A 21,862-nucleotide genomic window follows, 5' to 3' on the forward strand; every position below is an offset into this window, starting at 1 on the left:
GGCCCCACTCAGGGGCATGGAGTGCTTGTGGTGTGTTGGCCGCTGACGGGCGTGAGGAGGAGTGCTGGACCAAGCGGAGAGACATTTGGAGCGCATGGCGTGAGGATGCTTTTTCGGAGCTGCGAGTTCAGGGACAGTTCCAGGGACATGTACTTTCGGCGGAGAGTTCCGGGCTGGTTGCTGATCACAGCGTTGCTGCTTTACTGGGGTAAAAGTGTTTTTTTTTGGGGTTTCTACTATGATCTGTGGGAGGATGGTGAAGCTTTAAAGTAGAATCGTCAGTCCCTGTTTGTGTGAGAGAGAATAGTTTGCCATTTTGTTGTGGGGGGGGCATATTAGCTGATGGAGGGGGAACAAGTGCTGGATGTTGGCAGTCAGACTGTTTTTGGGCACAAGTGATAATCTGGTGGTGTGTTGACTGGCGGGAACAAGGAAGCAGGCTGGGATTAGGGTGCCCTGTAAAGAGAGCAGGGAGGCCGGGAATGCGGACATGATGCGGCTGGGTCAGGTGGGATCGGCACTGGCTCCTCTCTGAGAAGGACCCCAGCTAAGATAAAGTGCCGCCTGCAGTGTGTGTCGTTTCTGCAGTTCACACGATCACACCGACCGTCCAGCTCTGTGTCTGTGACGTCATCACATTAGTCAGGGCTCTTTATTTAATCAGATCAGATCGTTTAGTGCGCTTCTGTTTTTTCACATTTTTCAGTTTCCTGAAAAAACCTCATGATTTGTACAGTAGAATTTGTGGAAGCTCAGAGTTTTAGTTTTACATATTTTAAAATGCTTATTTAATTATTTTTTTTTAAATGTTAATTCCTGGTCTGACGTTTCGTTCTCTGGGGTCCTACATCATGCTTTTTGGTGGGAGGAGTTTTTCTAAACCCCAACACACACACACACACACACACACACACACACACACACACACACACAATCAAGCACTGCCCTGTTTTCAACCCCTGCAGTGCTGTCTGTTAGGGAGGTCTGAGATTCGTTAAGTTTGGCAGGTCCCACCAGCCCGGGAAAGGGGGGGGGGGGGGTCTAGACACATGCATGCAGGGGCCATTGTTGGCCGTCGCTATGGCGATGGGCCCAAAGACGGGGATGCCTCTTTTGGAGGAGAAAAGGGGGCTTCAGGGGTAGTCGAGAGCCAAAGGAGGGGGCAGACCAGCCAAGCAGTTTTAATCAGAGTGACGTCATTGTCCTGCTGAGGAGGCCGAAGCAGATTCCTTCTGCGTGTGTCCAAGGGCTCCAGGTGGCCCCCTAGTGGAGGGTCGGGTAGAGCTGCATCTTCACAGAAGCTCCTGTTCCCTCATGGTGTTTTGGGCCAAACCCTCCCCCACTTTTTCTGTATGGGCCAGTCGTCCTTCCAGGGGCTTAGTATTCAAATAAGCTGGACGGGTCAAAAGGGGGGTTGATGGGTGCCAAAAAAAAAAACAAACGCTCTTTACATGAGCCGTGTGCAATCACTGAGGTGGGGGTGCTGAAGATCCGTGGAGGCGTGATGCTTTTTCTGGAGGGGAGGGCATTTTTAGCAAAATAAACATGCCTTCCTGGCCCCGGGAAGCCGGTAGGCCATCAGACCACTGACGATATGCCCCCTATGGGGGGGTAGCTCTAAAGCTGGGGCCTGCCCCCTATGGGGGGGGGTAGCTCTAAAGCTGGGGCCTGCCATTCCTCACGTTCCCCCCCCTAAACTGGAGGAGAAGGGTGTTCAGGGGCCTCAAGCAGATAATAGTTTAATAGAGCCATTTTACCTGCAGTGCTAATGCCCCCCAGAGAACAAGCCACTGTGCATGGTGTGCTGCTGGAGGGGTGTCTGACCGCTGGGGGTCTCTGCCTGCTGGGGGGGTCTGACCGCTGGGGGTCTCTGCCTACTGGGGGGGTCTGACCGCTGGGGGTCTCTGCCTACTGGGGGTGTCTGACCGCTGGGTGTCTCTGCCTGCTGGGGGTGTCTGCCTGCTGGGGGGGTCTGACCGCTGGGGGTCTCTGCCTACTGGGGGTGTCTGCCTGCTGGAGGGGTCTGACCACTGGGGGTCTCTGCCTACTGGGGGTGTCTGCCTACTGGGGGGGTCTGACCGCTGGGGGTCTCTGCCTACTGGGGGTGTCTGCCTGCTGGAGGGGTCTGACCACTGGGGGTCTCTGCCTACTGGGGGTGTCTGCCTGCTGGAGGGGTTTGACCACTGGGGGTCTCTGCCTACTGGGGGTGTCTGCCTGCTGGAGGGGTCTGACCGCTGGGGGTCTCTGCCTACTGGGGGTGTCTGCCTGCTGGGGGTGTCTGCCTGCTGGAGGGGTTTGACCACTGGGGGTCTCTGCCTACTGGGGGTGTCTGCCTGCTGGAGGGGTTTGACCAATGGGGGTCTCTGCCTGCTGGAGGGGTTTGACCACTGGGGGTCTCTGCCTGCTGGGGGTGTCTGCCTGCTGGAGGGGTTTGACCACTGGGGGTCTCTGCCTGCTGGGGGTGTCTGCCTGCTGGAGGGGTTTGACCACTGGGGGTCTCTGCCTACTGGGGGTGTCTGCCTGCTGGAGGGGTTTGACCACTGGGGGTCTCTGCCTGCTGGGGGTGTCTGCCTGCTGGAGGGGTTTGACCACTGGGGGTCTCTGTCTGCTGGGGGTGTCTGCCTGCTGGGGGACTCTGTCCACTGGAGAGGTCTGTCCACTGGAGGTCACTGTCCACTGGGGGTGTCTGCCTGCTAGGAGTATCTGCCCACTGGGGGTCTCTGCCTGCTGGGGGTCTCTGCCTGCTGGAGGGGTCTGACCGCTGGGGGTCTCTGTCCACTGGAGAGGTCTGTCCGCTGGAGGTCACTGTCCACTGGCGGTCTCTGCCTGCTGGGGGTCTCTGCTCACTGAAATACCTGCTGGCTTTTTCTGAGGAGTGCACCCTGCCGCCCCAGATAAAGCCTATCTGCTGCCGGGGAAGCAATGACATCAGCATAGGGGAATGCCCCAGCAGTGTCCCACTGCCGCAGGTTATGCGGGGGGTGGGGTCACACTGGCCAGATAAGGCAGGTGTGGGAGGGAACCAGTGCTAAGCTGTGCATGGGATCACACTGCAGGGTGTGTGAGTGTGCATGTGTATGTGCGAGTGTCTGTGTTTGTGTGTGTACCTGCGTGCATTTGTGTCTGTGTATTTGTGTGTGTCTGTGTGTGTTTGTATTTGTGTGTGAGTGTCTGTATGCGCGTGTATTTGTGTGTGTGTCTGTGTTTGTGTGTGTTTGTGTGTGTGAGCCTGTGTGATCACTTGTGCATGGGTGTGTCCATGTCACTTTAGCTCCGACTGTGTGGCAGGTACTGAGGGCTCAGCATTGTGCTTTGGGCGGGGGTGGGCAGGGGGGGGCAGCAGCCCACACATATAATGATTAGGAACGGCCATGGGGTCAAAGGGTAGAGGCCCAATACAAGGGGTGTGTGGGGGAGTGTAAGGGGGGCACAGTGAGACTAGATAGACTCTCACACTCACGCTCGACTCAAAGTCTGTAGTGTGAGTAATTTCGGCACATTTTCCAGGAGTTTCCGAGACAATCAGCTGTCCCGTGACCTCCCCTTCACCACTGACAGAGAGAGGAGTCACAGGTCAGAGGTCGCGGGGTCGTTACAGGGTGCAGCCTTTTCACTAATCCTGCCGCATACTTCACCACGGCTACCATGGAGACCGTGGGCCGCCTGGCACCATGTAGCAACCGTTGCCGGGATCCTCCGAACAGCGTTTTCGGGAAATGAACCACGACTTAGGGTGGGGGGGGGGGGGGTGGGATGGGAGACCAGGTGTGGGTGGGGGAGTTGGAATTTGCCACAGTTGCCTGGTAGGCCAGAGGGCATCGGGGTAGGAGCCAATGGAGAAGAGTGTAAGAGGTCAGTCATCTGAGCCTCTCTTGTGGGCCGGTCCTGGGACTGACTGCCCCGAAAGCTGATTGGATTTCCTCCCTGCCACTCACCGTGTCTGCCAGGGATCCGGCAAATGACGGCGAGTTTGTGCCCTTAGCTGGTTCAGTCCTCCCAGGCCACGTTGCTCTGGTTACCCCTGCAGGTTCAGTAGTGTGGCGTTTCACGGGGAATCCGTCTGACTCGCTCACACCCGCCCTGGGACTTCTCAGGGTGCCAGGCTGACGCGTGCAGCACCTTCCGCAGGGCTTGGGGGTGTCCACCAGCAGGGGCCCAGAAGGCTAAGGCTAAGCTGCTCCCCACCGCCCATGCCCCGGTGGTCTTCTGGGATGCTGTGACTCTGCCCCTTAGGTTCCCCCCCCCATCCTTCCACAGCACCCTCCCCTTCTCCCCACTCCACCCTCATTAATATCTTCTGCCTGAGTGGAAGAATCTGGAAACAAAGCAGCAATCAGAAAAGCGGACCGTGGAATGCAGTAACTCTGCACGGGGGCACGTGATTGGCTGGTTCGGCGTGAGACAATGGAGGGCAGAGTCCACCCCCCCAAAAACGCTTGGCCCTCTTCTTGACAAAGATGCACCCCACCATGGACGGTCCTGGTAGAAGAGCGAGATCTCTGCAGAGACCAGATGCTGACAGCTGCTCCTCACCAACCTTTTTAATGTCATATAAAAAATTACTGACTTTTTCAATTTTTTTTACTCTTTATCTTTTTAGTGAAACTCCAGACTCACTTGTTTGTATCGTCGCACTATGTAGTTCCAGAAATCGTGCATGAACCGGAGCTGAGGAATTTAGGATCCTCTCTGTTTTATTTTTTTTAGAGAAACGTGGATGAAATGCTGCGCTGAGTTATATTGGGCGTCACCGCCAAAGGGATGTTTGAGGCGAGGGGCAGCTGGTGAGGGAAACGGTGAAAGATGATGCATTAATGTTTCGCTTAACTGGGCCGCAAACACGCCATCCGGGCCTTAGTCAAGGTCACTGTCCAGTTTCTATAAACGTTTGGCCGACTGACATCTTTGGTGACTTTGAGAAAGTTCTGGAGAAGAGGTGAGGTGCCATCAAAAGGTGACACTAATTAAACCACTGAGAAGCAACGTAAGGAGAAGCAGCTCCCAGGCAGAATCAGCCCACACTCCTAATACCTGTGATCTTTTACAATAATCGGTGACCTCTGTTGTGAGGTGAGCAGACCACAGATGGGCACCTCACCCTGTCTGTGGGAGGGCTTGGTAGTGGCCTTCTCTCCCTGGAAAGGACTGGGATAGGTGAGTATATAAAATGAATGGACGCATAAGTGAGCTACACTGCAGCTTAAAAATGTTTAAATATGACGTGTCCCCCACACCCCCAACCTTAAGCTCACTCACATCTTTCAATTGGCCTGAAGTCTGAATTCCCCTTGGCTCGTTGTCACTCAGATACATGAGACATGGTCCCAGCCCCTCAGTTGGCCCCTGTGCCGCCTCCCTTGCCCCCCCACCCCCCCCCCAGCGGTGGCCTTGAGTGATTTCCCCATGGTGTCCCAGCAGGGCCTCTGTGGCCGATTTGCGTCGCCTCCTTGCTGGTACAGCTGTTCCGATGGTGCTGGGTTTCTTTATGGGGGGGGGGGGGTGCTGGACACCTGTTCAGCTTTTCCCGCATGGGAACGCAAAAGCACCCGGCTCATGGTTTCGGAAACAGGAGTTCGGAGATTCCGCACGATGGGCTTGGATTAAAGGATAATAAAACCCATCAGTCCATGTTTATCCATGTCGGAAAAGATTCATCTGCTCGTGACATTTCTTGGGGGAGGGGACTGTCTGGGCCTCCCTTGACCACACCCCATATGGAGGGTAATTTGTGCACTTTGCCCCCCGACCCTGAGTGCCTTTTACATTTAAACAGGAGGTCTTAATAGTCTGATTGAGATGATTCCCCCCATTGTCTGGAAGATAAGCTGCCCTCGTTAACGTGGAGAATTAGGGAGGGTCCCTGCGGTGCGTGTGCTTGGAAGGATGCGAGCTAAGGAGCTAAGAACTCTGGGAAAACAAAGGCGTCCCGGGCAGGGGGATTGTGGGTATTGTGGTATTGCCTGTTTCTGACTGATTTGCTCCTGGGGTTTGAGTGCAGCAGGGTTTCACTTTTTGCCCCCCTGTCCTTTCCAGCTTTTAACGACGTCTCGCCCCCCCCTTTCCTGTACGGCATTTCCCTGCTGCATTTACCGTTTCCACCCTCTGAAACGTGGCCTGTTCTTCCTGACAGGGACCGGCTCCGCGGCACCGACAGAGAGCTGTGCGTCCTCCCCGTGCCGAAACGGCGGCACCTGCGAGAGCCTGGGGGGGGATTACGTGTGCCGCTGCCCGCAGGAGGGGCTGCGCTACACAGGCCGGGACTGCGGGGAGCTGTATGACGCCTGCGCTTTCGTCGCCTGTCCCAAATGCATCAGCGCTCCCGGCACGGACGTCTACTTCTGCCCGTGTCCGCCTGGTTCCCATGGCGACGACTGCCAGACCCCCGTCTCCAGCTGCTCCGGGGATCCCTGCCACAACAACGGCAGCTGCAGGGAGGTGGGCCACGGGTTCGAGTGCACGTGCCCCCCCGGCTTCTGGGGGATCTTCTGCGAACAGGAAGTGAATAAGTGCCTGTCAGAGCCGTGCAAGAATGGCGCCATCTGCATAGACGCCCCGGGCACCTACCAGTGCTTCTGCGTGCCCGGTTTCCAGGGCAACAACTGCGAGATCGACATCAATGAGTGCGCCTCGCGACCGTGTGAGAACAACGGCACCTGCGTGAACGGGAAGGACCGCTATGAGTGCCTGTGTCCACCTGGGTTCACCGGTGAGCCACCACCCCCCACCATTCTCCGATTTCTCATGCGCTACCAGAGGTGGAAAGTTCAGGTCTAGAGAGTAAAAGTCCAAATCAGGATTTTGTTCCAACCAACCAGATGACTATTCTGTGACCGTGACTCTTTATTCTCAACTGGGTGGTTGAAGCAAAATCTCGGTCTGGATTTGTACTCTCTGGACCTGAACTACCCACTCCTGTGTGTTACAACCAGTTACAGCCAACTTTTGTGAGCAAGTTTCGGTCCAGAAATGAACCCCCCACCCAAAATCAGAATCATTTTATTCGCCAAGAACAAAAAAAATTCCCTTGGATGCAGGCAGTGGCGGAAGATAGACAAGTAAACATGCAATTAATAACATAATTAACACGAAAGTACAAAAACAATAAACTGAATAAAAGTTAAGCAGAGGTAGAAATAAAATCAAAATAAAACAGAAATAAAATAAAATAGAAGGAAAGATGGCAAATAATGAATAAACCTGCAGACAAATAAACAAAGTGTCACAACCACATGTGGGGTGTACGCAGTTTACGTACAAACGAGCGGTTTCGTTAACTTTGCCTGGTGCCCTGAGGAGCTGGCTAATGGACGGCCTGCTTCTCCATCCCCCCTCACTCCTTTCTCGCTCCTCACTGGGCCCACGGTATGTTAAGGGCCTCACTTGTTATCTGTAGAGATTTTGTCCTGGTATCTCGAGTACCTGGGGAGCTCGCCAACGCACGAGAGGCACTCAAAAGGGGGCAGCGGCGAGTGGACGCAGTCTGATCATGGAGCTCAAAAACGGTCACACGGCCTCCTAGCATATATGACATACATGTATAGTGATCATCCCAGCTGGATTGATCGGATATCTCTTACTTAGTGACCAGTGACAGCGGTTACGCCAATCCCTCCCAAAATCTGTTTTAGGATCCTATTTAAGACTGCACGCCTAGGAGCCATTAATGAAGACAAACCACGAAACACTATTGAACTAACAACCACTAACTGCAGCCAAACATTATGAAAAGCTCTTGGAACCTTTTAAAATTTCTTTCATGCACAAATCTAAGAATATCTTTTTCTTTCTTTCCATGCATTTGTTCATCGACCAGCATGTTTTAACAGAATGAATTAGTAGTTTTCATTTCTTTTTGGGTTTCGAGGCTGGGATTGAAGGACGATCGATGCATGGCTGACACAGTAACCTGCACATAACAGGCTCATCCACTCCGTAACTACCCACACTCCTGCTAACCAGCGCCCCCTACTGGCCTTCCCAGCATCTAACCTGTTCGTGGTGTGACCTGAAGTACATAAGCGTTTCAGGATGCCAGGATGCATGTTCACTGGTTTCAGGGGAAGGGCAGCTGTGTAATAGGCAAATGGGTCAGACTCACAAGTCAGTCACGTAACCACACTGCCCCAGTGGCAAACATGAAGTCAGTCACGTAACCACACTGCCCCAGTGGCAAACATGAAGTCAGTCACGTAACCACACTGCCCCAGTGGCAAACATGAAGTCAGTCACGTAACCACACTGCCCCAGTGGCAAACATGAAGTCAGTCACGTAACCACACTGCCCCAGTGGCAAACATGAAGTCAGTCACGTAACCACACTGCCCCAGTGGCAAACATGAAGTCAGTCACGTAACCACACTGCCCCAGTGGCAAACATGAAGTCAGTCACGTAACCACACTGCCCCAGTGGCAAACATGAAGTCAGTCACGTAACCACACTGCCCCAGTGGCAAACATGAAGTCAGTCACGTAACCACACTGCCCCAGTGGCAAACATGAAGTCAGTCACGTAACCACACTGCCCCAGTGGCAAACATGAAGTCAGTCACGTAACCACACTGCCCCAGTGGCAAACATGAAGTCAGTCACGTAACCACACTGCCCCAGTGGCAAACATGAAGTCAGTCACGTAACCACACTGCCCCAGTGGCAAACATGAAGTCAGTCACGTAACCACACTGCCCCAGTGGCAAACATGAAGTCAGTCACGTAACCACACTGCCCCAGTGGCAAACATGAAGTCAGTCACGTAACCACACTGCCCCAGTGGCAAACATGAAGTCAGTCACGTAACCACACTGCCCCAGTGGCAAACATGAAGTCAGTCACGTAACCACACTGCCCCAGTGGCAAACATGAAGTCAGTCACGTAACCACACTGCCCCAGTGGCAAACATGAAGTCAGTCACGTAACCACACTGCCCCAGTGGCAAACATGAAGTCAGTCACGTAACCACACTGCCCCAGTGGCAAACATGAAGTCAGTCACGTAACCACACTGCCCCAGTGGCAAACATGAAGTCAGTCACGTAACCACACTGCCCCGGTGGCAAACATGAAGTCAGTCACGTAACCACACTGCCCCGGTGGCAAACATGAAGTCAGTCACGTAACCACACTGCCCCGGTGGCAAACATGAAGTCAGTCACGTAACCACACTGCCCCGGTGGCAAACATGAAGTCAGTCACGTAACCACACTGCCCCGGTGGCAAACATGAAGTCAGTCACGTAACCACACTGCCCCGGTGGCAAACATGAAGTCAGTCACGTAACCACACTGCCCCGGTGGCAAACATGAAGTCAGTCACGTAACCACACTGCCCCGGTGGCAAACATGAAGTCAGTCACGTAACCACACTGCCCCGGTGGCAAACATGAAGTCAGTCACGTAACCACACTGCCCCGGTGGCAAACATGAAGTCAGTCACGTAACCACACTGCCCCGGTGGCAAACATGAAGTCAGTCACGTAACCACACTGCCCCGGTGGCAAACATGAAGTCAGTCACGTAACCACACTGCCCCGGTGGCAAACATGAAGTCAGTCACGTAACCACACTGCCCCGGTGGCAAACATGAAGTCAGTCACGTAACCACACTGCCCCGGTGACAAACATGAAGTCAGTCACGTAACCACACTGCCCCGGTGGCAAACATGAAGTCAGTCACGTAACCACACTGCCCTGGTGGCAAACATGAAGTCAGTCACGTAACCAAACTGCCCCGGTGGCAAACATGAAGTCAGTCACGTAACCAAACTGCCCCAATGGCAAACATGAAGTCAGTCACGTAACCAAACTGCCCCGGTGGCAAACATGAAGTCAGTCACGTAACCAAACTGCCCCGATGGCAAACATGAAGTCAGTCACGTAACCAAACTGCCCCGATGGCAAACATGAAGTCAGTCACATAACCAAACTGCCCCGGTGGCAAACATGGTCAGTCATGTAACCAAAGTGCCCCGATGGCAAACATGAAGTCAGTCACGTAACCAAACTGCCCCGGTGGCAAACATGAAGTCAGTCACATAACCAAACTGCCCCGGTGGCAAACATGAAGTCAGTCACATAACCAAACTGCCCCAATGGCAAACATGAAGTCAGTCACATAACCAAACTGCCCCGGTGGCAAACATGAAGTCAGTCACGTAACCAAACTGCCCCGATGGCAAACATGAAGTCAGTCACGTAACCAAACTGCCCCGATGGCAAACATGAAGTCAGTCACGTAACCAAACTGCCCCGGTGGCAAACATGGTCAGTCATGTAACCAAAGTGCCCCGATGGCAAACATGAAGTCAGTCACGTAACCAAACTGCCCCGGTGGCAAACATGAAGTCAGTCACTCAGCTGTAAAAGACGCCTGGCAGAGATGGTTATTTCCTTAGCTGGAGACAGTGAGAGAGACATAAAGGATGAGAGATAAAGGAGAAAGGAGAGACAGTGGAGCTGCTGAGTGAGCTCCAATCCTGCTGTCCCCTCGAAAAACAAACACGGTGACCAAGCCTAACCCTAACCCTAACCCCCCACCACCACCACACACGGGACTCCCACAAGCGATACGTTCCTACTGTCCAAGCCCAAATTTACGCGATACTGTGGTGAGTATGCTGCTGGTCAGTGATGGGCCTATATTTTGTATAGAATTTGGCCAAACATGTGTGTGTGTGTGTGTGCATGCAGGAGTGAACTGTGAAGTGGACATAGACGAGTGTGAGTCCGACCCCTGCCAGAATGGTGGCACATGCTACGATTTCGTGGACCTGCACACCTGTGTCTGCCTGCCGGGGTTTGCCGGCCTGAACTGTGAGATCGACATTGACGAGTGTGGCAGTCAGCCCTGTGAGAACCAGGGCCACTGCCTCGATTTGGTGAACAGGTACGACAGCTGATCTCCCAGGGTACCTCAGGAATCTCAGGGAGGCCGGTCGTGACATCATGTGACCATACCACCTTAGAGGTCAAAGGTCAAGTGCCATTATTTGACTGGACAGTGGCCTTTTAATTTGACAATGACCTTCAATTGATTTGACCTGGCCTTTAACTAGGATTTTAAATAGACTAATAGATTTACTTTTAATTAAAACGGTTTGAGATTTCTGGCTTAGCAATCAACCACTACATATTCTAATATAGATAGATAGATAGATAGATAGATAGATAGATAGATGCATGATGGATGAATGGATAGGTGATAGATAGATAGATAGATAGATAGATAGATAGATAGATAGATAGATAGATAGATAGATAGATAGATAGATAGATAGATAGATAGATAGATAGATAGATGCATGATGGATGGATGATAGATAGATCTTGTAAAATGTATAATTTTGAATAATTACATTCATGGTACTGAAACTTAAGACTGTTCTGGGGGTCTGTGGGGAGGGGTTTGATGGTGTTTGCCATGTCTCGCAGTTATAAGTGTGACTGCGGTAGCACCGGATACACCGGCCTCTTCTGCGAGGAGGAAATCCTGGAATGCTTATCGAACCCGTGCCAGAACAGCGCCACCTGCCAGGAGGAGGTCAATGGCTACAGGTGTCTCTGCTGGCCAGGTGGGCTAAGCCTCTTCACGCACTCGCATCGATCGTCTGACGCTTTTTAATCCACGAGGATTCACGTACTTCTCCACGGAACCAATTCCGCTCCTATAGACTTCATGGGAGATTTCTGTGAAATGTACAAATCCATTACATACTAGGACATGCAGAACGAGACAGGAACCACTTCTAAAAGACAGTGATGCAAAAAGTTGTGAGATATCAAGGTCTGTACACGCAATCAGCTGCAGTTTTAGCAGTGGGACATTAGTGTTACCACTGCCCTCCAGTGGCCGATGGAGGGACTGGCAGAAATCAGATCGAAAAGCCTGTCACGGTGCTCTTGGTTTACAGCGGCACGTTCTCTCTCTCCCATACCATCGTTAACGGTGTTGCTAGGGGGAGAGGAGACTAAATCGGTTTAACGCATTTTTTTTGGAACTTGCCATTTTAAGCTAAGTAAATGCGGTTTCCCGGGGCATGAACGCTGTCCCTTTCATTAAATGTAGCGGCTCCTAACCGCTACGCTACCTGCTAGTCCAGCCAGTTGGCTCAAAGCGAGTTAATCTTGTTCTGCCTGATAGCAGATGGTCTCCCAATTAACCGAATAACACCAAAACCATCTGCTAACAAATCGTCGTGCTGTTAGTCTGAGTGCGACATCATTCTCTCTCCAGCAGCTTTTAATCAGCACGGCCTGCCGACTGCGCGTGCGTGACATTCTGGCTTTTATTACCTACATGGTTCTAAGCGCGCTGCCGTCGCTCAGGTTACGAGGGCGCGCACTGCGAGGTAGACATCGACGAGTGCGCGGACGAGCCATGCGTGAATGGCGGCACCTGCCTGCAGCGATCGGACGCCTCCAGCTACCGTGACGGCGCTGGCTTCAGCTATGCAGCGGCGGAGGGCTACGACTGCGTCTGTCTGCCCGGATTCACAGGTGATTCCAGCCTGACAGTGCACGTCGCCCCGGAAAGGCGCGTGTGTGAGTCCCCCCCCCCCCCGATGCTGAACCCGATGCCTGTGTTTTAAGGGGAAACCTGCTCGGTGGACGTGGACGAATGCCAGTCCCTGCCCTGTCTGAACGGAGGATCGTGCGTGGATCTGGCCGACGCTTATCAGTGCTTCTGTCCGCCTGGGTTCACAGGTGAGGAACCCCACCGCCCCAAAGTCCACCCACCAGCTCCGACATACACCCAGCATGGCAAGACTGTGGAAAACCTACCTGCCTACCGCCTACAGAAATATTAATAATCAGCATCCAAAATTGAAATCCTACTGTCTTGCACCCCCTTATGAATTCTGCTTGTCTATGCAGACATGAGTATTTTTAAAGTATATTAATCCATCTGTCTCCTGCCTATCAGGGACCCAGCAAGCTCAGGGTGCGAGGCAGGGGGCGCCCTGCACGTGATTCCAGGAACAACAATCGTAATTAGTGCGCATCATACTCACATGCTAAACGAGGGAGAAAATGCAGAGGAAAGAAAATTATCGGTGGAAAATGGAAACGACAGAGAATCATGTGGCAAATATCAGGGCATTTTAGACTACAGTCAGCCCTTGCTTAACAAACGTCTATATTAACGAACATTTTTTTCTCATATTGAACAACGAACACAAACGCGGTTAGCGAACCGTCGGCCAGTCAATGGCTGGCTGAGAGGCTGAGCGCCGTCCGCGAGCGCTTTCTGGGTGGACTAACTGAACGCTCCACTCTATAGCCTCATAAACTATACCCACGCTTTGTTTTGTTTACATTTTCTTTTTCAGATCACGTAGTTTTTATTTAATAGATTGCTTAATTAATATTTTTACTGATCTGTTGTGTTTTTAAACAAACCTTTCCATTCATTACATTTAGCCAAACAAGTTATCCATTGGTCGTGCTGCAGAGCCGCTTCCTCCCGTTTTGTTTTTTACGTGGAAACTGGGAGGCTGCCAGCCAACGCTGATGTATGCGAAGAGCTTATACCCACTCAACCGGGTTAGCTGATGGTTGCCCAGGAGAGCCGCTTGGTCCCGTTCTGTTCTTTACGGGCAAAGACGGTGACCGCCAGCCAACGCTCATTTATGCGAAAAACGGTTTAGCCGTGAAGTGTTGGGAGGGGATTCCTGTCCATTCCAGCAAGCCCCTGATGTCAACTTTATTATGCAAAGTAAAATATATTTTTTTAATATTTTGTTTTTCGTTTTTAAACAAACCTTTCGTGCATTATTTACCAACAAAAGTGGGTTTTTATACTATTTATTGTACAGCCCTTTTGATACAGCTGCATTAACACATAGAGTTAAGTATTACCACCCGTCCGGCTACCACGTGATCACCACGGGCAATTTACACCTGCTAGTTATTCATGCCTTTGAATTCTCGGTCGAGACTGGAGAGTCTCGATTAATACCAGGCATCGCGGGCGAACTGCCAACTACACACACGGAGAGAAGGCTGAATTTGAAGCCCTAGCCTTGGAGATGTGAAGCAATGGCACCACTGTGTGGCTCAGTAGATTAAGACACTTGGCCTTTGATTGGAAGGTTGTTGGTTCAAGTCCTGGACTTGACTGAGTGATGTCACTGCTCGCTCCTGAGCAAGGCCCTTAAGTTCAATTGCTCTAGCGACTGCCCGACCCTGAATATGTGTAATTTTGGATAAAAGCACCTGCTAAATCATAATAATTATTATCATTATTATGAACAACACCAAAGGCTAGTAGTTTAAAGTAAAGCCAGGAGTGTTTTCTACAGGCAAACCGTGGCATGTGCTCATTAGCCCATGTGAAGTAATTAGAAAGGCTCAACAATGCCCCCCTCCATCGCTGGTCATCCATCGCGTGGGGCTGCGGACTAACATTCCTGCTGTCAGCGCAGACGGGGGCCGGCTGGGAGGGCGGGGGGCGGGCGGATGGGGGAGGTGAGGATTAAAGCAGAGCCAGGACAGGGCTTGGAGTGGGGAGGGTAGGAGGCCAGAGCAGGGTGGGTTCCTCCTTAATCGCTCCTGCCTGCCTGGCACTGAGAAGGAGAAGGAACGAGTGCAGCGCCAGACACGGAGCGAGGTAAAGATGGGGAAGGGGGCTGTGCGAGCGCTTCTCCTGGGACTGCTGGTGCAGACAGGTAAAACCCCCCCCGGGGGAAGCTCGGCTGCTCTCGGTTAGTGCGGGGGGGTGCTGTTTTGACCGCGTACACCAGATGGAGGTGATTCTTTCGGAAAGTGAGGATCACGGGGCCGTTTCAAATACCCGGCGTGTCAGACGGATTAGCGTAGCTGGTCGGGTTCTCGTGGCGGCGGGGCTCACTGGGCTCACTGCGCTCACTGCACTCACTGCGCTCACTGGATTCGCTGGGCTCGCTGGCCGTCCCAGAATGTCACTCTCTTACTCACGGTTAGCTGGTTTCTTTGGGCCCCGCTCTGCTGCGGTCAGTCAGGAGCCGCATATAAAACGATCAGGAAATCTCTCTGGTCATGCCTCCTCCCACGGGCATCAGCCTCGTGCCCGAATGCGGACGCCAGGGGTCCTGCGGGGGGTTTGGGGGGGTGAGACCAGCTGCCTGGTTTTGGATTAAGGTTATGGTTGAGGTTGGGGTTAGTTAGCGTTTGATATGCTTTCTAAGTGTTTAGCTTTGAGTAGTTCATTGGAATCGTAATTTCAGTTTTCTGGTTGCTGGGGAGACGTGTGATTGTTTGGTCCTGGCTGGAAGAATGTGGGGACCTCCTGCTGACTCCTTCCTCCGGGATGCGAGAGACCGGGCCGAGGCTGAGGATTTGCCTCTGGGTTGTTGTTCACAGGTGCGGACTGTCAGCTGGACATCAACGAGTGCCTCAGCGAGCCATGCCAGAACGGGGCATCCTGTGTGGACCTCTATGCTGGCTACACCTGCCAGTGCCCCCGGCCCGAGCCCGGCCAGGCTCCCTGGGGTGGCACCCACTGTGAAGTGCTCTTAACCGGCTGCGAGGACCACCAATGCCAGAACGGCGCCACCTGCTGGCCGCTCCTGGAAGGCGGAAGACACAGCTACGCGTGCAAGTGCCCACGAGGCCTCCTGGGCCAGCACTGTGATGAGGTCACCACCATCTCCTTGACATCTGACCCAGTATTTGTCACGACGGACAGCCTGACAGCAGGCCCGGCTGAGGATGGCCTGCGCTTCCGCACTACCCTCCCAGATGGCATCCTGCTCTACAGGGACCACGAAGACGGGCACATCGCTCTAGAGATCGTGGGCGGTCGCCTCATCGCTCAGGCCCACTACAGAGGCACGGTGCTGGCCGACGTCAGCCTATCGGGCCGGGTCAACGACGGGCAGTGGCACGGCGTCCGCATGAGCGCCCATGGGAACCTCACGCTGCTTCTGATCAGTCCGGTGTGCAGTGGCCGGTCCTGCCAGGCGGAGAGTGCTGACGTCGGGGTCCTGGGAGTGTCAGCGTGGATGGCTGTGGGCGGCACCCTCCAGCACCTCCTGAATGCCACGCAGAGCAGGATGGGCTTCGTCGGATGTATGGAGGACCTGCTTGTCGCCTCGGTGCCCGTGCTCCCGCGGCAGCTGCAGGGGACCGTAATGCTGGGCTGCCATCGCACAGAGTGGTGCCAGCCGGACCCCTGCTTGGGGCACGGGCAGTGCCACGACCTGTGGACCGGCTTCCGCTGCGCCTGCGACTGGCCCTTCCTCGGATCCCGCTGCCAGGAGCGTGAGTCCCGCAATCCACCGCTCATCTTCGCCCTCATTGTGGGGGGGGGCTGTCACCGGGCTCATGTTCCTCTTCCTCTTCCTCTTCCTCCTCCCAGAGCACCCCTCGTGGACGTACGGCCATGAGAATGAACTGAGCCATGCCGCATTCGTCATTCCCGCCAGCCACGGGACCAACTTCACCATCTCGTTCCTTCTGCGTTCGCTGAAGCCGGACGGTTTGGTGTTCCAGCTGCGGCGGGGGGGCCTCGAGTATTTCACCGTGTTCCTGCATGACGGCACAGTGCAGGTGGCCCCCTGGTGGCCGGCTTCCGCCCCCCACTTTGTGGTCACCACCGGGGAATGGCAGCTGCTGGTCCTTGACGTGCGGCACGGCACCGTGTCACTGCATGTGTCAGGCCACCCCACCTGGGCCGGGACCCTCCCCGGGGGGACGGGGGTGTCGCTGGAGGCGGGGGACATGGCTTTCGTTGGGGGCCTGCCTGCCGGGGGTGCCACGTCCTGGGGGGGGCACTTCAAGGGCTGTCTGCAGGACCTACGTCTGGGCGACGTGTATCTGGACCTGCTGGACATGACGCCTGAGGAGGACGGCCTCGCCCGCTATCCACCAAATGGGACAAACGCCGTCCAGCTGGGCTGCAGGAGTGACGACGCCTGCCGGTCACATGCCACAGGGGTACGGCCCCCACAAGCCAGGCCTCTTCAGTTGCTTTTCTAAATATGGATTGGTCTGTCCTGTCTAGGTTCTCCGTTATGTCTGCAACACTGTAGTACCTTTCCATTGTGCTGCAGGGTTTTCTGATGCCATCTTGTGCCCTCCCATCCACCAGGTGGCGCTGTGCCAGAATGGAGGGGAGTGTATGGTCACCTGGAATGACTTCATCTGTGTCTGTCCCTCCAATTTCACGGGGAGAAGGTGCGAGAGGCTGGTTTGGTGCAGCACTGACCCTTGCCCTCTAGGAAGCAGCTGTGTGGACCTCGACGATGGATATGAATGTGAGTTTGAAACGCTGCATGTTCTCTGTCCTGACTGAATCAGTCTGAACCAATAACCATTTGGTAGTCACTCTAACCAGTACACCACCAGCTGTGTTTCAGCTCGGGTCAGCCTGGGTCATTGTCCCAACCCCATCAAACGGTCCATTTTGTCAGTTCTGGTATAAATTGCTCGATGCAGGTCTTGCCAACGCCACGTTCGACAGCAACTCCCTGGAGTACGAGGCTCACGGCTCCTCGGCTCTCTCGGTGACTGGTGTGTCCCTGAATCTGCGGACGCGCGAGGAAATCGGCGTAGTCCTGCGCGCCTCCACCAGGGGGAGCTTCTTCAGCATGGCCCTGCTGAACTCGTCCCTGCTGGTGACGATTCATGCAAGGAACAGCCTGCAGACGTTGTCATTCGCCAGCGAGCAGCGAGTCTCGGACGGCACCTGGCACCATGTGCTGGTCTCCATGACCGACCAGGGGGGGGCGCCGTCTCGATGGAGCATCGTGGTGGATGGCCAGCTCAGCGCCACCAGCCCCCACGCCTCTGGCTGCCTGGGATTGGTTAATGAGACGTCCGTCTTCCTGGCTGAGAACTTCACTGGCTGTCTGCGGGAGGTGAGGGTGGGCGGGGTGTACCTGCCTTTCGCAGATGGTCCGGAGCCCCCCCAGCAACTGAGGTTCCTCAGGAAGGTGGGGGAGCGTGTCCGTCTGGGCTGCTCTGGTGCCCCCGTGTGCTTCTCCCAGCCGTGTCTGAACAACGGCACGTGTGTGGACCTCTTCAACGTGTTTGAGTGCACCTGCATCCCGGGCTGGCGGGGTCGGCACTGCCAGGAGGACGTGGACGAGTGTGCCTCCTCCCCCTGCCGGCGGGGGGCCTGCCGTGACCTACCAGCCGCCTACCGCTGCGAGTGCCCCCCCGGCTACGGGGGCGACGCCTGTGAGGAGGACCTGGACAACTGCCAGGGGCATCGCTGCCAGAACGGGGCGTCCTGCCAGGATGGCGTGAACCACTACAGCTGCGTCTGTCCACTCAACTTCACCGGAACATTCTGCCAGTAAGTACACCCTCCCCCCGCACCCTCTGACAGAGCTGGGGTGGGTGGGGGAGGGGGGCCGGCATGTTGTCAGTTATGATCGAGACTCTTTGACCTTCCCATCCTCGGGGCTCAGGAAGCAGCCATGTTAGATTCATCCACGGCTCGTTCCGAAATGTTGCCTTCGGATGAAAATGATGAATCCAGGAGAATATCTGTCACTCGTGGCATGTTTAATCTCACTGGACGTCGCCCTCCTCAGATGGCTAACTGCTAACTGGGGGGATCGGACAGCTTTTCAGCGTAATTATCACTATAGATGAGACAGGCATATTTATGCTACCGAGTAACACTTACACGATGTGGGCCACAAACATTTATTAACGTTTATTGATGCAGCACCTTACGTGAACCACCAGTCTGGTGCCTAATGATTTACAGTGAATGGCACCACTGCGTGTCAGTGACAGCTGACGCACTGCTACTGTGCAAAATGATTTTTTTGAAATTTAGTGCTGATTCTCGTAGGGTGTGTGGGGGGGGGGGGGGGGGTGAGGCTGAGGTTAACTATGGGAATGTAATGGAGTCACATAATTAATTCAGACATGGTTGCCTGGACAGACACTATATTACAGGTATCACTTATGCAGGCGCCCGTTAAATCTGTCCCCACCATCACGATGTAAATGACCGTGAAGAATGATGGAGCGTGTGTGTGTGTGTGTGTGTGTGTGTGTGTGTGTGTGTGTGCGCACGCGCGCACCCCTCCCTCCCTTCAGGTGGATGCACCCGCCCCCACAGTGTGACGACGACGTGCAGTGTGCGAATGGGGGCCTCTGTACCGATGGAGACAGGGGAGCCAACTGTACCTGCAGGCCGGGCTTCACGGGCGATAGGTATGCCTCCGGCAGTGGGCGGGAATACGGGTCCTTATTAGCCACAGATAGGGTAAGTCCGTTACGAACACATTGAGTAACCAATGAGAGCATCAGTTCAGCCGGTGGTGGATAGTGCACTAATAATTCTGCAAGTCATGTGACCCGGGCACCATGTGACCCCTCAGGTGTGAGGAGGAGGTGGACAGCTGCCAGTCTAACCCTTGCCAGAATGGCGGTACCTGCCTCAGCCAGTCCGGCGGGTTCCAGTGCAGCTGTGTGCCTGGCTTCGTCGGACAGCACTGCGAGACCAGTGTAGGTGCTCTAATAATATACCATAATAATCAATCAATTAATGCAATGGAAACAGGCCTATCCTGTACTAGTGTGGGTGTTGGTTCAAGTCCCTTTAGACAGAACACCTGTCTGGCTAGAGCAATAGGCTGAATGAGCTACTATAGGTCAAATCTGCAGCTGTGTGGAGTAATGTGTGTGTCCCTGCGCCCCCACGTGTACAGAAACAGGAGCACAGGGAGGGCATCCCCCTGCTGATGGTGGCCATCCCCTTGGCCTGCTGCTGCCTCCTGCTGGCCGCCATCGGCCTAGCCTTCGCCGTGCTCACTGCCCGTAAGAAGCGCCAGTCGGAGGGCACGTACAGTCCCAGCCAGCAGGAGGTGGCGGGGGCACGCCTGGAGATGGACAGCGTGCTGAAGGTGCCCCCAGAGGAGCGCCTCATCTGAGCCCCCGGGCGTGACTCGGGCACTGCCCGCAGTATGGACCTATCGGTGCAGTCCAGCTGATGACGGGGGCTTGGGGGGGACATGAATGGGCTTGGGGCATCTGAAGAAGTGGTGTGACCCCCCCCCCCAACTCCAGAAAAGGAAGTGTAAAGGAAAATGGAACTGCTATCATGCTAATCATAACCGCTCCCCCATCCCCTTTTTCACGTGGGTGTAGGACAGGGCACCCTGCGTGCTCTTAATGTCGTCCAACCCCCCCCAATCTGGTCCAAAACCAGTACGACAGTGGTCCAGCTAGTGAAAGCACGTTGGCCTGTCCTGGCACGCTGATTCACCCGCCCCCACCCCCAGGACTCCGCCAGTGAGTGCTGCCGCCGATAATCCTCAGCGGTTACCTTCCTTAACCACTCCTACTTTGTATGACTCGTCTTACAGCTGTGCTGTATGCTGACGGCTGTAATCGTTAACCACACTGGACTTTTTTTATTAATTCCTTTTGACCGTGACGCTGTTACACTGCAACACATTTAAATTTTAGCTTACACTGTACAGATGATGTAAATTAAGGTGACACTATCAAAAACAAAGCAAAGCTATGTAATTTACCGAAGAACCAAATGGTGATCACGTCCGTTCGCTTTTTGAGGTGATTAATAGTAAATCTATGCAAGTCAGGGGTAAAAACAGATACACCTATTTCGTTTTTTAAAATGAATTTCAATTTGTAATTGTGTATATATGCGCCTTGAAAACAATTTTCTGTGTAAATGCGAAGCCATTTTAAACACGAATATTTGTATTTTGCATCAGGAATTCGCCCCGGCATTGCTGTAAAATATAAAAATACAGACGAAAGGAAAGCAGTGAACATTCGTAAGCAGATAGATAAGCGCTCATAAACGCAACACGTTCGTTTTAATTTTGTCTGAAGTCCTTTGGACATGTTTAATTGTCTCTTTCAAATTTTATTGAACTTGATCTTCGCCACGGAGTAAGACGCTAACTGGTAACGTAGAGAAAGTGCACATCAGGCTGTGAATTAATACTGCAAACTGCTCGTACAATCAAGCACGACGTAGGGGCATAAAACATTCACGTGTTTCATAAAGCAAATATTAACGAAGCCAGACCGTGCGGATGTTGAAATTGGAGCTGTTTAAAGAGAGTTGCATGTGTTCATGTGGGTGGTAAGCATCGTGGGGCCATTCGAAGAGCGCAGCGCTTCGGTCGCTCCGGGCGCATTCTTTCATATCAGCTGTTTTCATCCGTACGTAGATGTGGACCAAATGAAATTGGATTGAATGACTTGTGACGAGCAAAGGCTATTTTAAACGGACTCGAGGAGGTCTAAAAGGGTGTTTTTTATGTGTGTATATGTGTTCTTGTTTTATGAGTTGTTCATGTCAAAACAGTAGGGAGTTCACACATAGGCAATGTCAGTGGCTTGACAGACTGATATGCTTCAGATTTTACAATAAATACAGAAAAGATGGATTCCGTCTGTGGGTGTCTTAGGTAGGCCTGTCTGACTTCATTAATGGTGTAACTGGGCTCTTTCCATCCATTCCAAACATCTCTATTGTGCTTCTCCCAGCAGCTCATGGTCTTTCCCTGCTGGTACCCCCCCCCCCCCCCTACTGGCACCCTTAGGCCAGCAAACCGCCTCTAGCAGGATGCATTGAGCAGCCAAGGCAGGTTCTGACGTCATGGTGACGGTTATCCAAGCAACAAAAACCCCGAAGTGGCCAATGAGTGTCGACTCTCACTCCTTTGTGACCCCTGACCTTCACTGCAGTCCCACAATCCTTTTTCAGGAATCTTTAAACGTATCCTCAGTGGTGAATTAACTGCCCCTGGACGCCACGTCGAATAAACAATGACTGAAATAACTGCTGCTCTGCACCGCTGACTGAGAGAAAATCGGCTTCCTTGCATGTGACCCAGTCATGGCCGACAGGTAGGTCGCCCCCCCCCACAGGGAAGACGCCACTCCCGCTC

General features: G+C 53.6%; 1 protein-coding gene across 1 annotated transcript; it reads left to right on the forward strand.

Annotated features, from left to right (window-relative positions):
• Nucleotides 1-21,358, forward strand: LOC125716489 (protein crumbs homolog 2-like). The gene is made up of 13 exons (XM_048988820.1): nt 1-208; nt 6,131-6,706; nt 10,683-10,878; nt 11,424-11,563; nt 12,318-12,488; nt 12,582-12,695; nt 15,333-16,232; nt 16,330-16,907; nt 17,062-17,227; nt 17,409-18,270; nt 19,029-19,145; nt 19,313-19,439; nt 19,643-21,358. Exons 1-13 carry the CDS (start codon nt 106-108, stop codon nt 19,862-19,864), a joined length of 4,272 nt encoding a protein of 1,423 aa, XP_048844777.1. The 5' UTR covers nt 1-105; the 3' UTR covers nt 19,865-21,358.
• The last annotated feature ends 504 nt before the right edge of the window (nt 21,359-21,862 follow it).

Source organism: Brienomyrus brachyistius, chromosome 2 (assembly GCF_023856365.1).
Source record: "Brienomyrus brachyistius isolate T26 chromosome 2, BBRACH_0.4, whole genome shotgun sequence".
In the NCBI taxonomy this organism is placed as follows: domain Eukaryota; kingdom Metazoa; phylum Chordata; class Actinopteri; order Osteoglossiformes; family Mormyridae; genus Brienomyrus; species Brienomyrus brachyistius.

Coding starts and splice junctions, on each gene's coding strand:
- LOC125716489 (XM_048988820.1), top strand. CDS start 106: ATGCTTTTTCGGAGCTGCGAGTTCAGGGACAGTTCCAGGGACATGTAC. Junction 6,707..10,682: donor GTGTCCACCTGGGTTCACCG/GTGAGCCACCAC, acceptor GTGTGCATGCAG/GAGTGAACTGTGAAGTGGAC. Junction 11,564..12,317: donor CAGGTGTCTCTGCTGGCCAG/GTGGGCTAAGCC, acceptor GCCGTCGCTCAG/GTTACGAGGGCGCGCACTGC.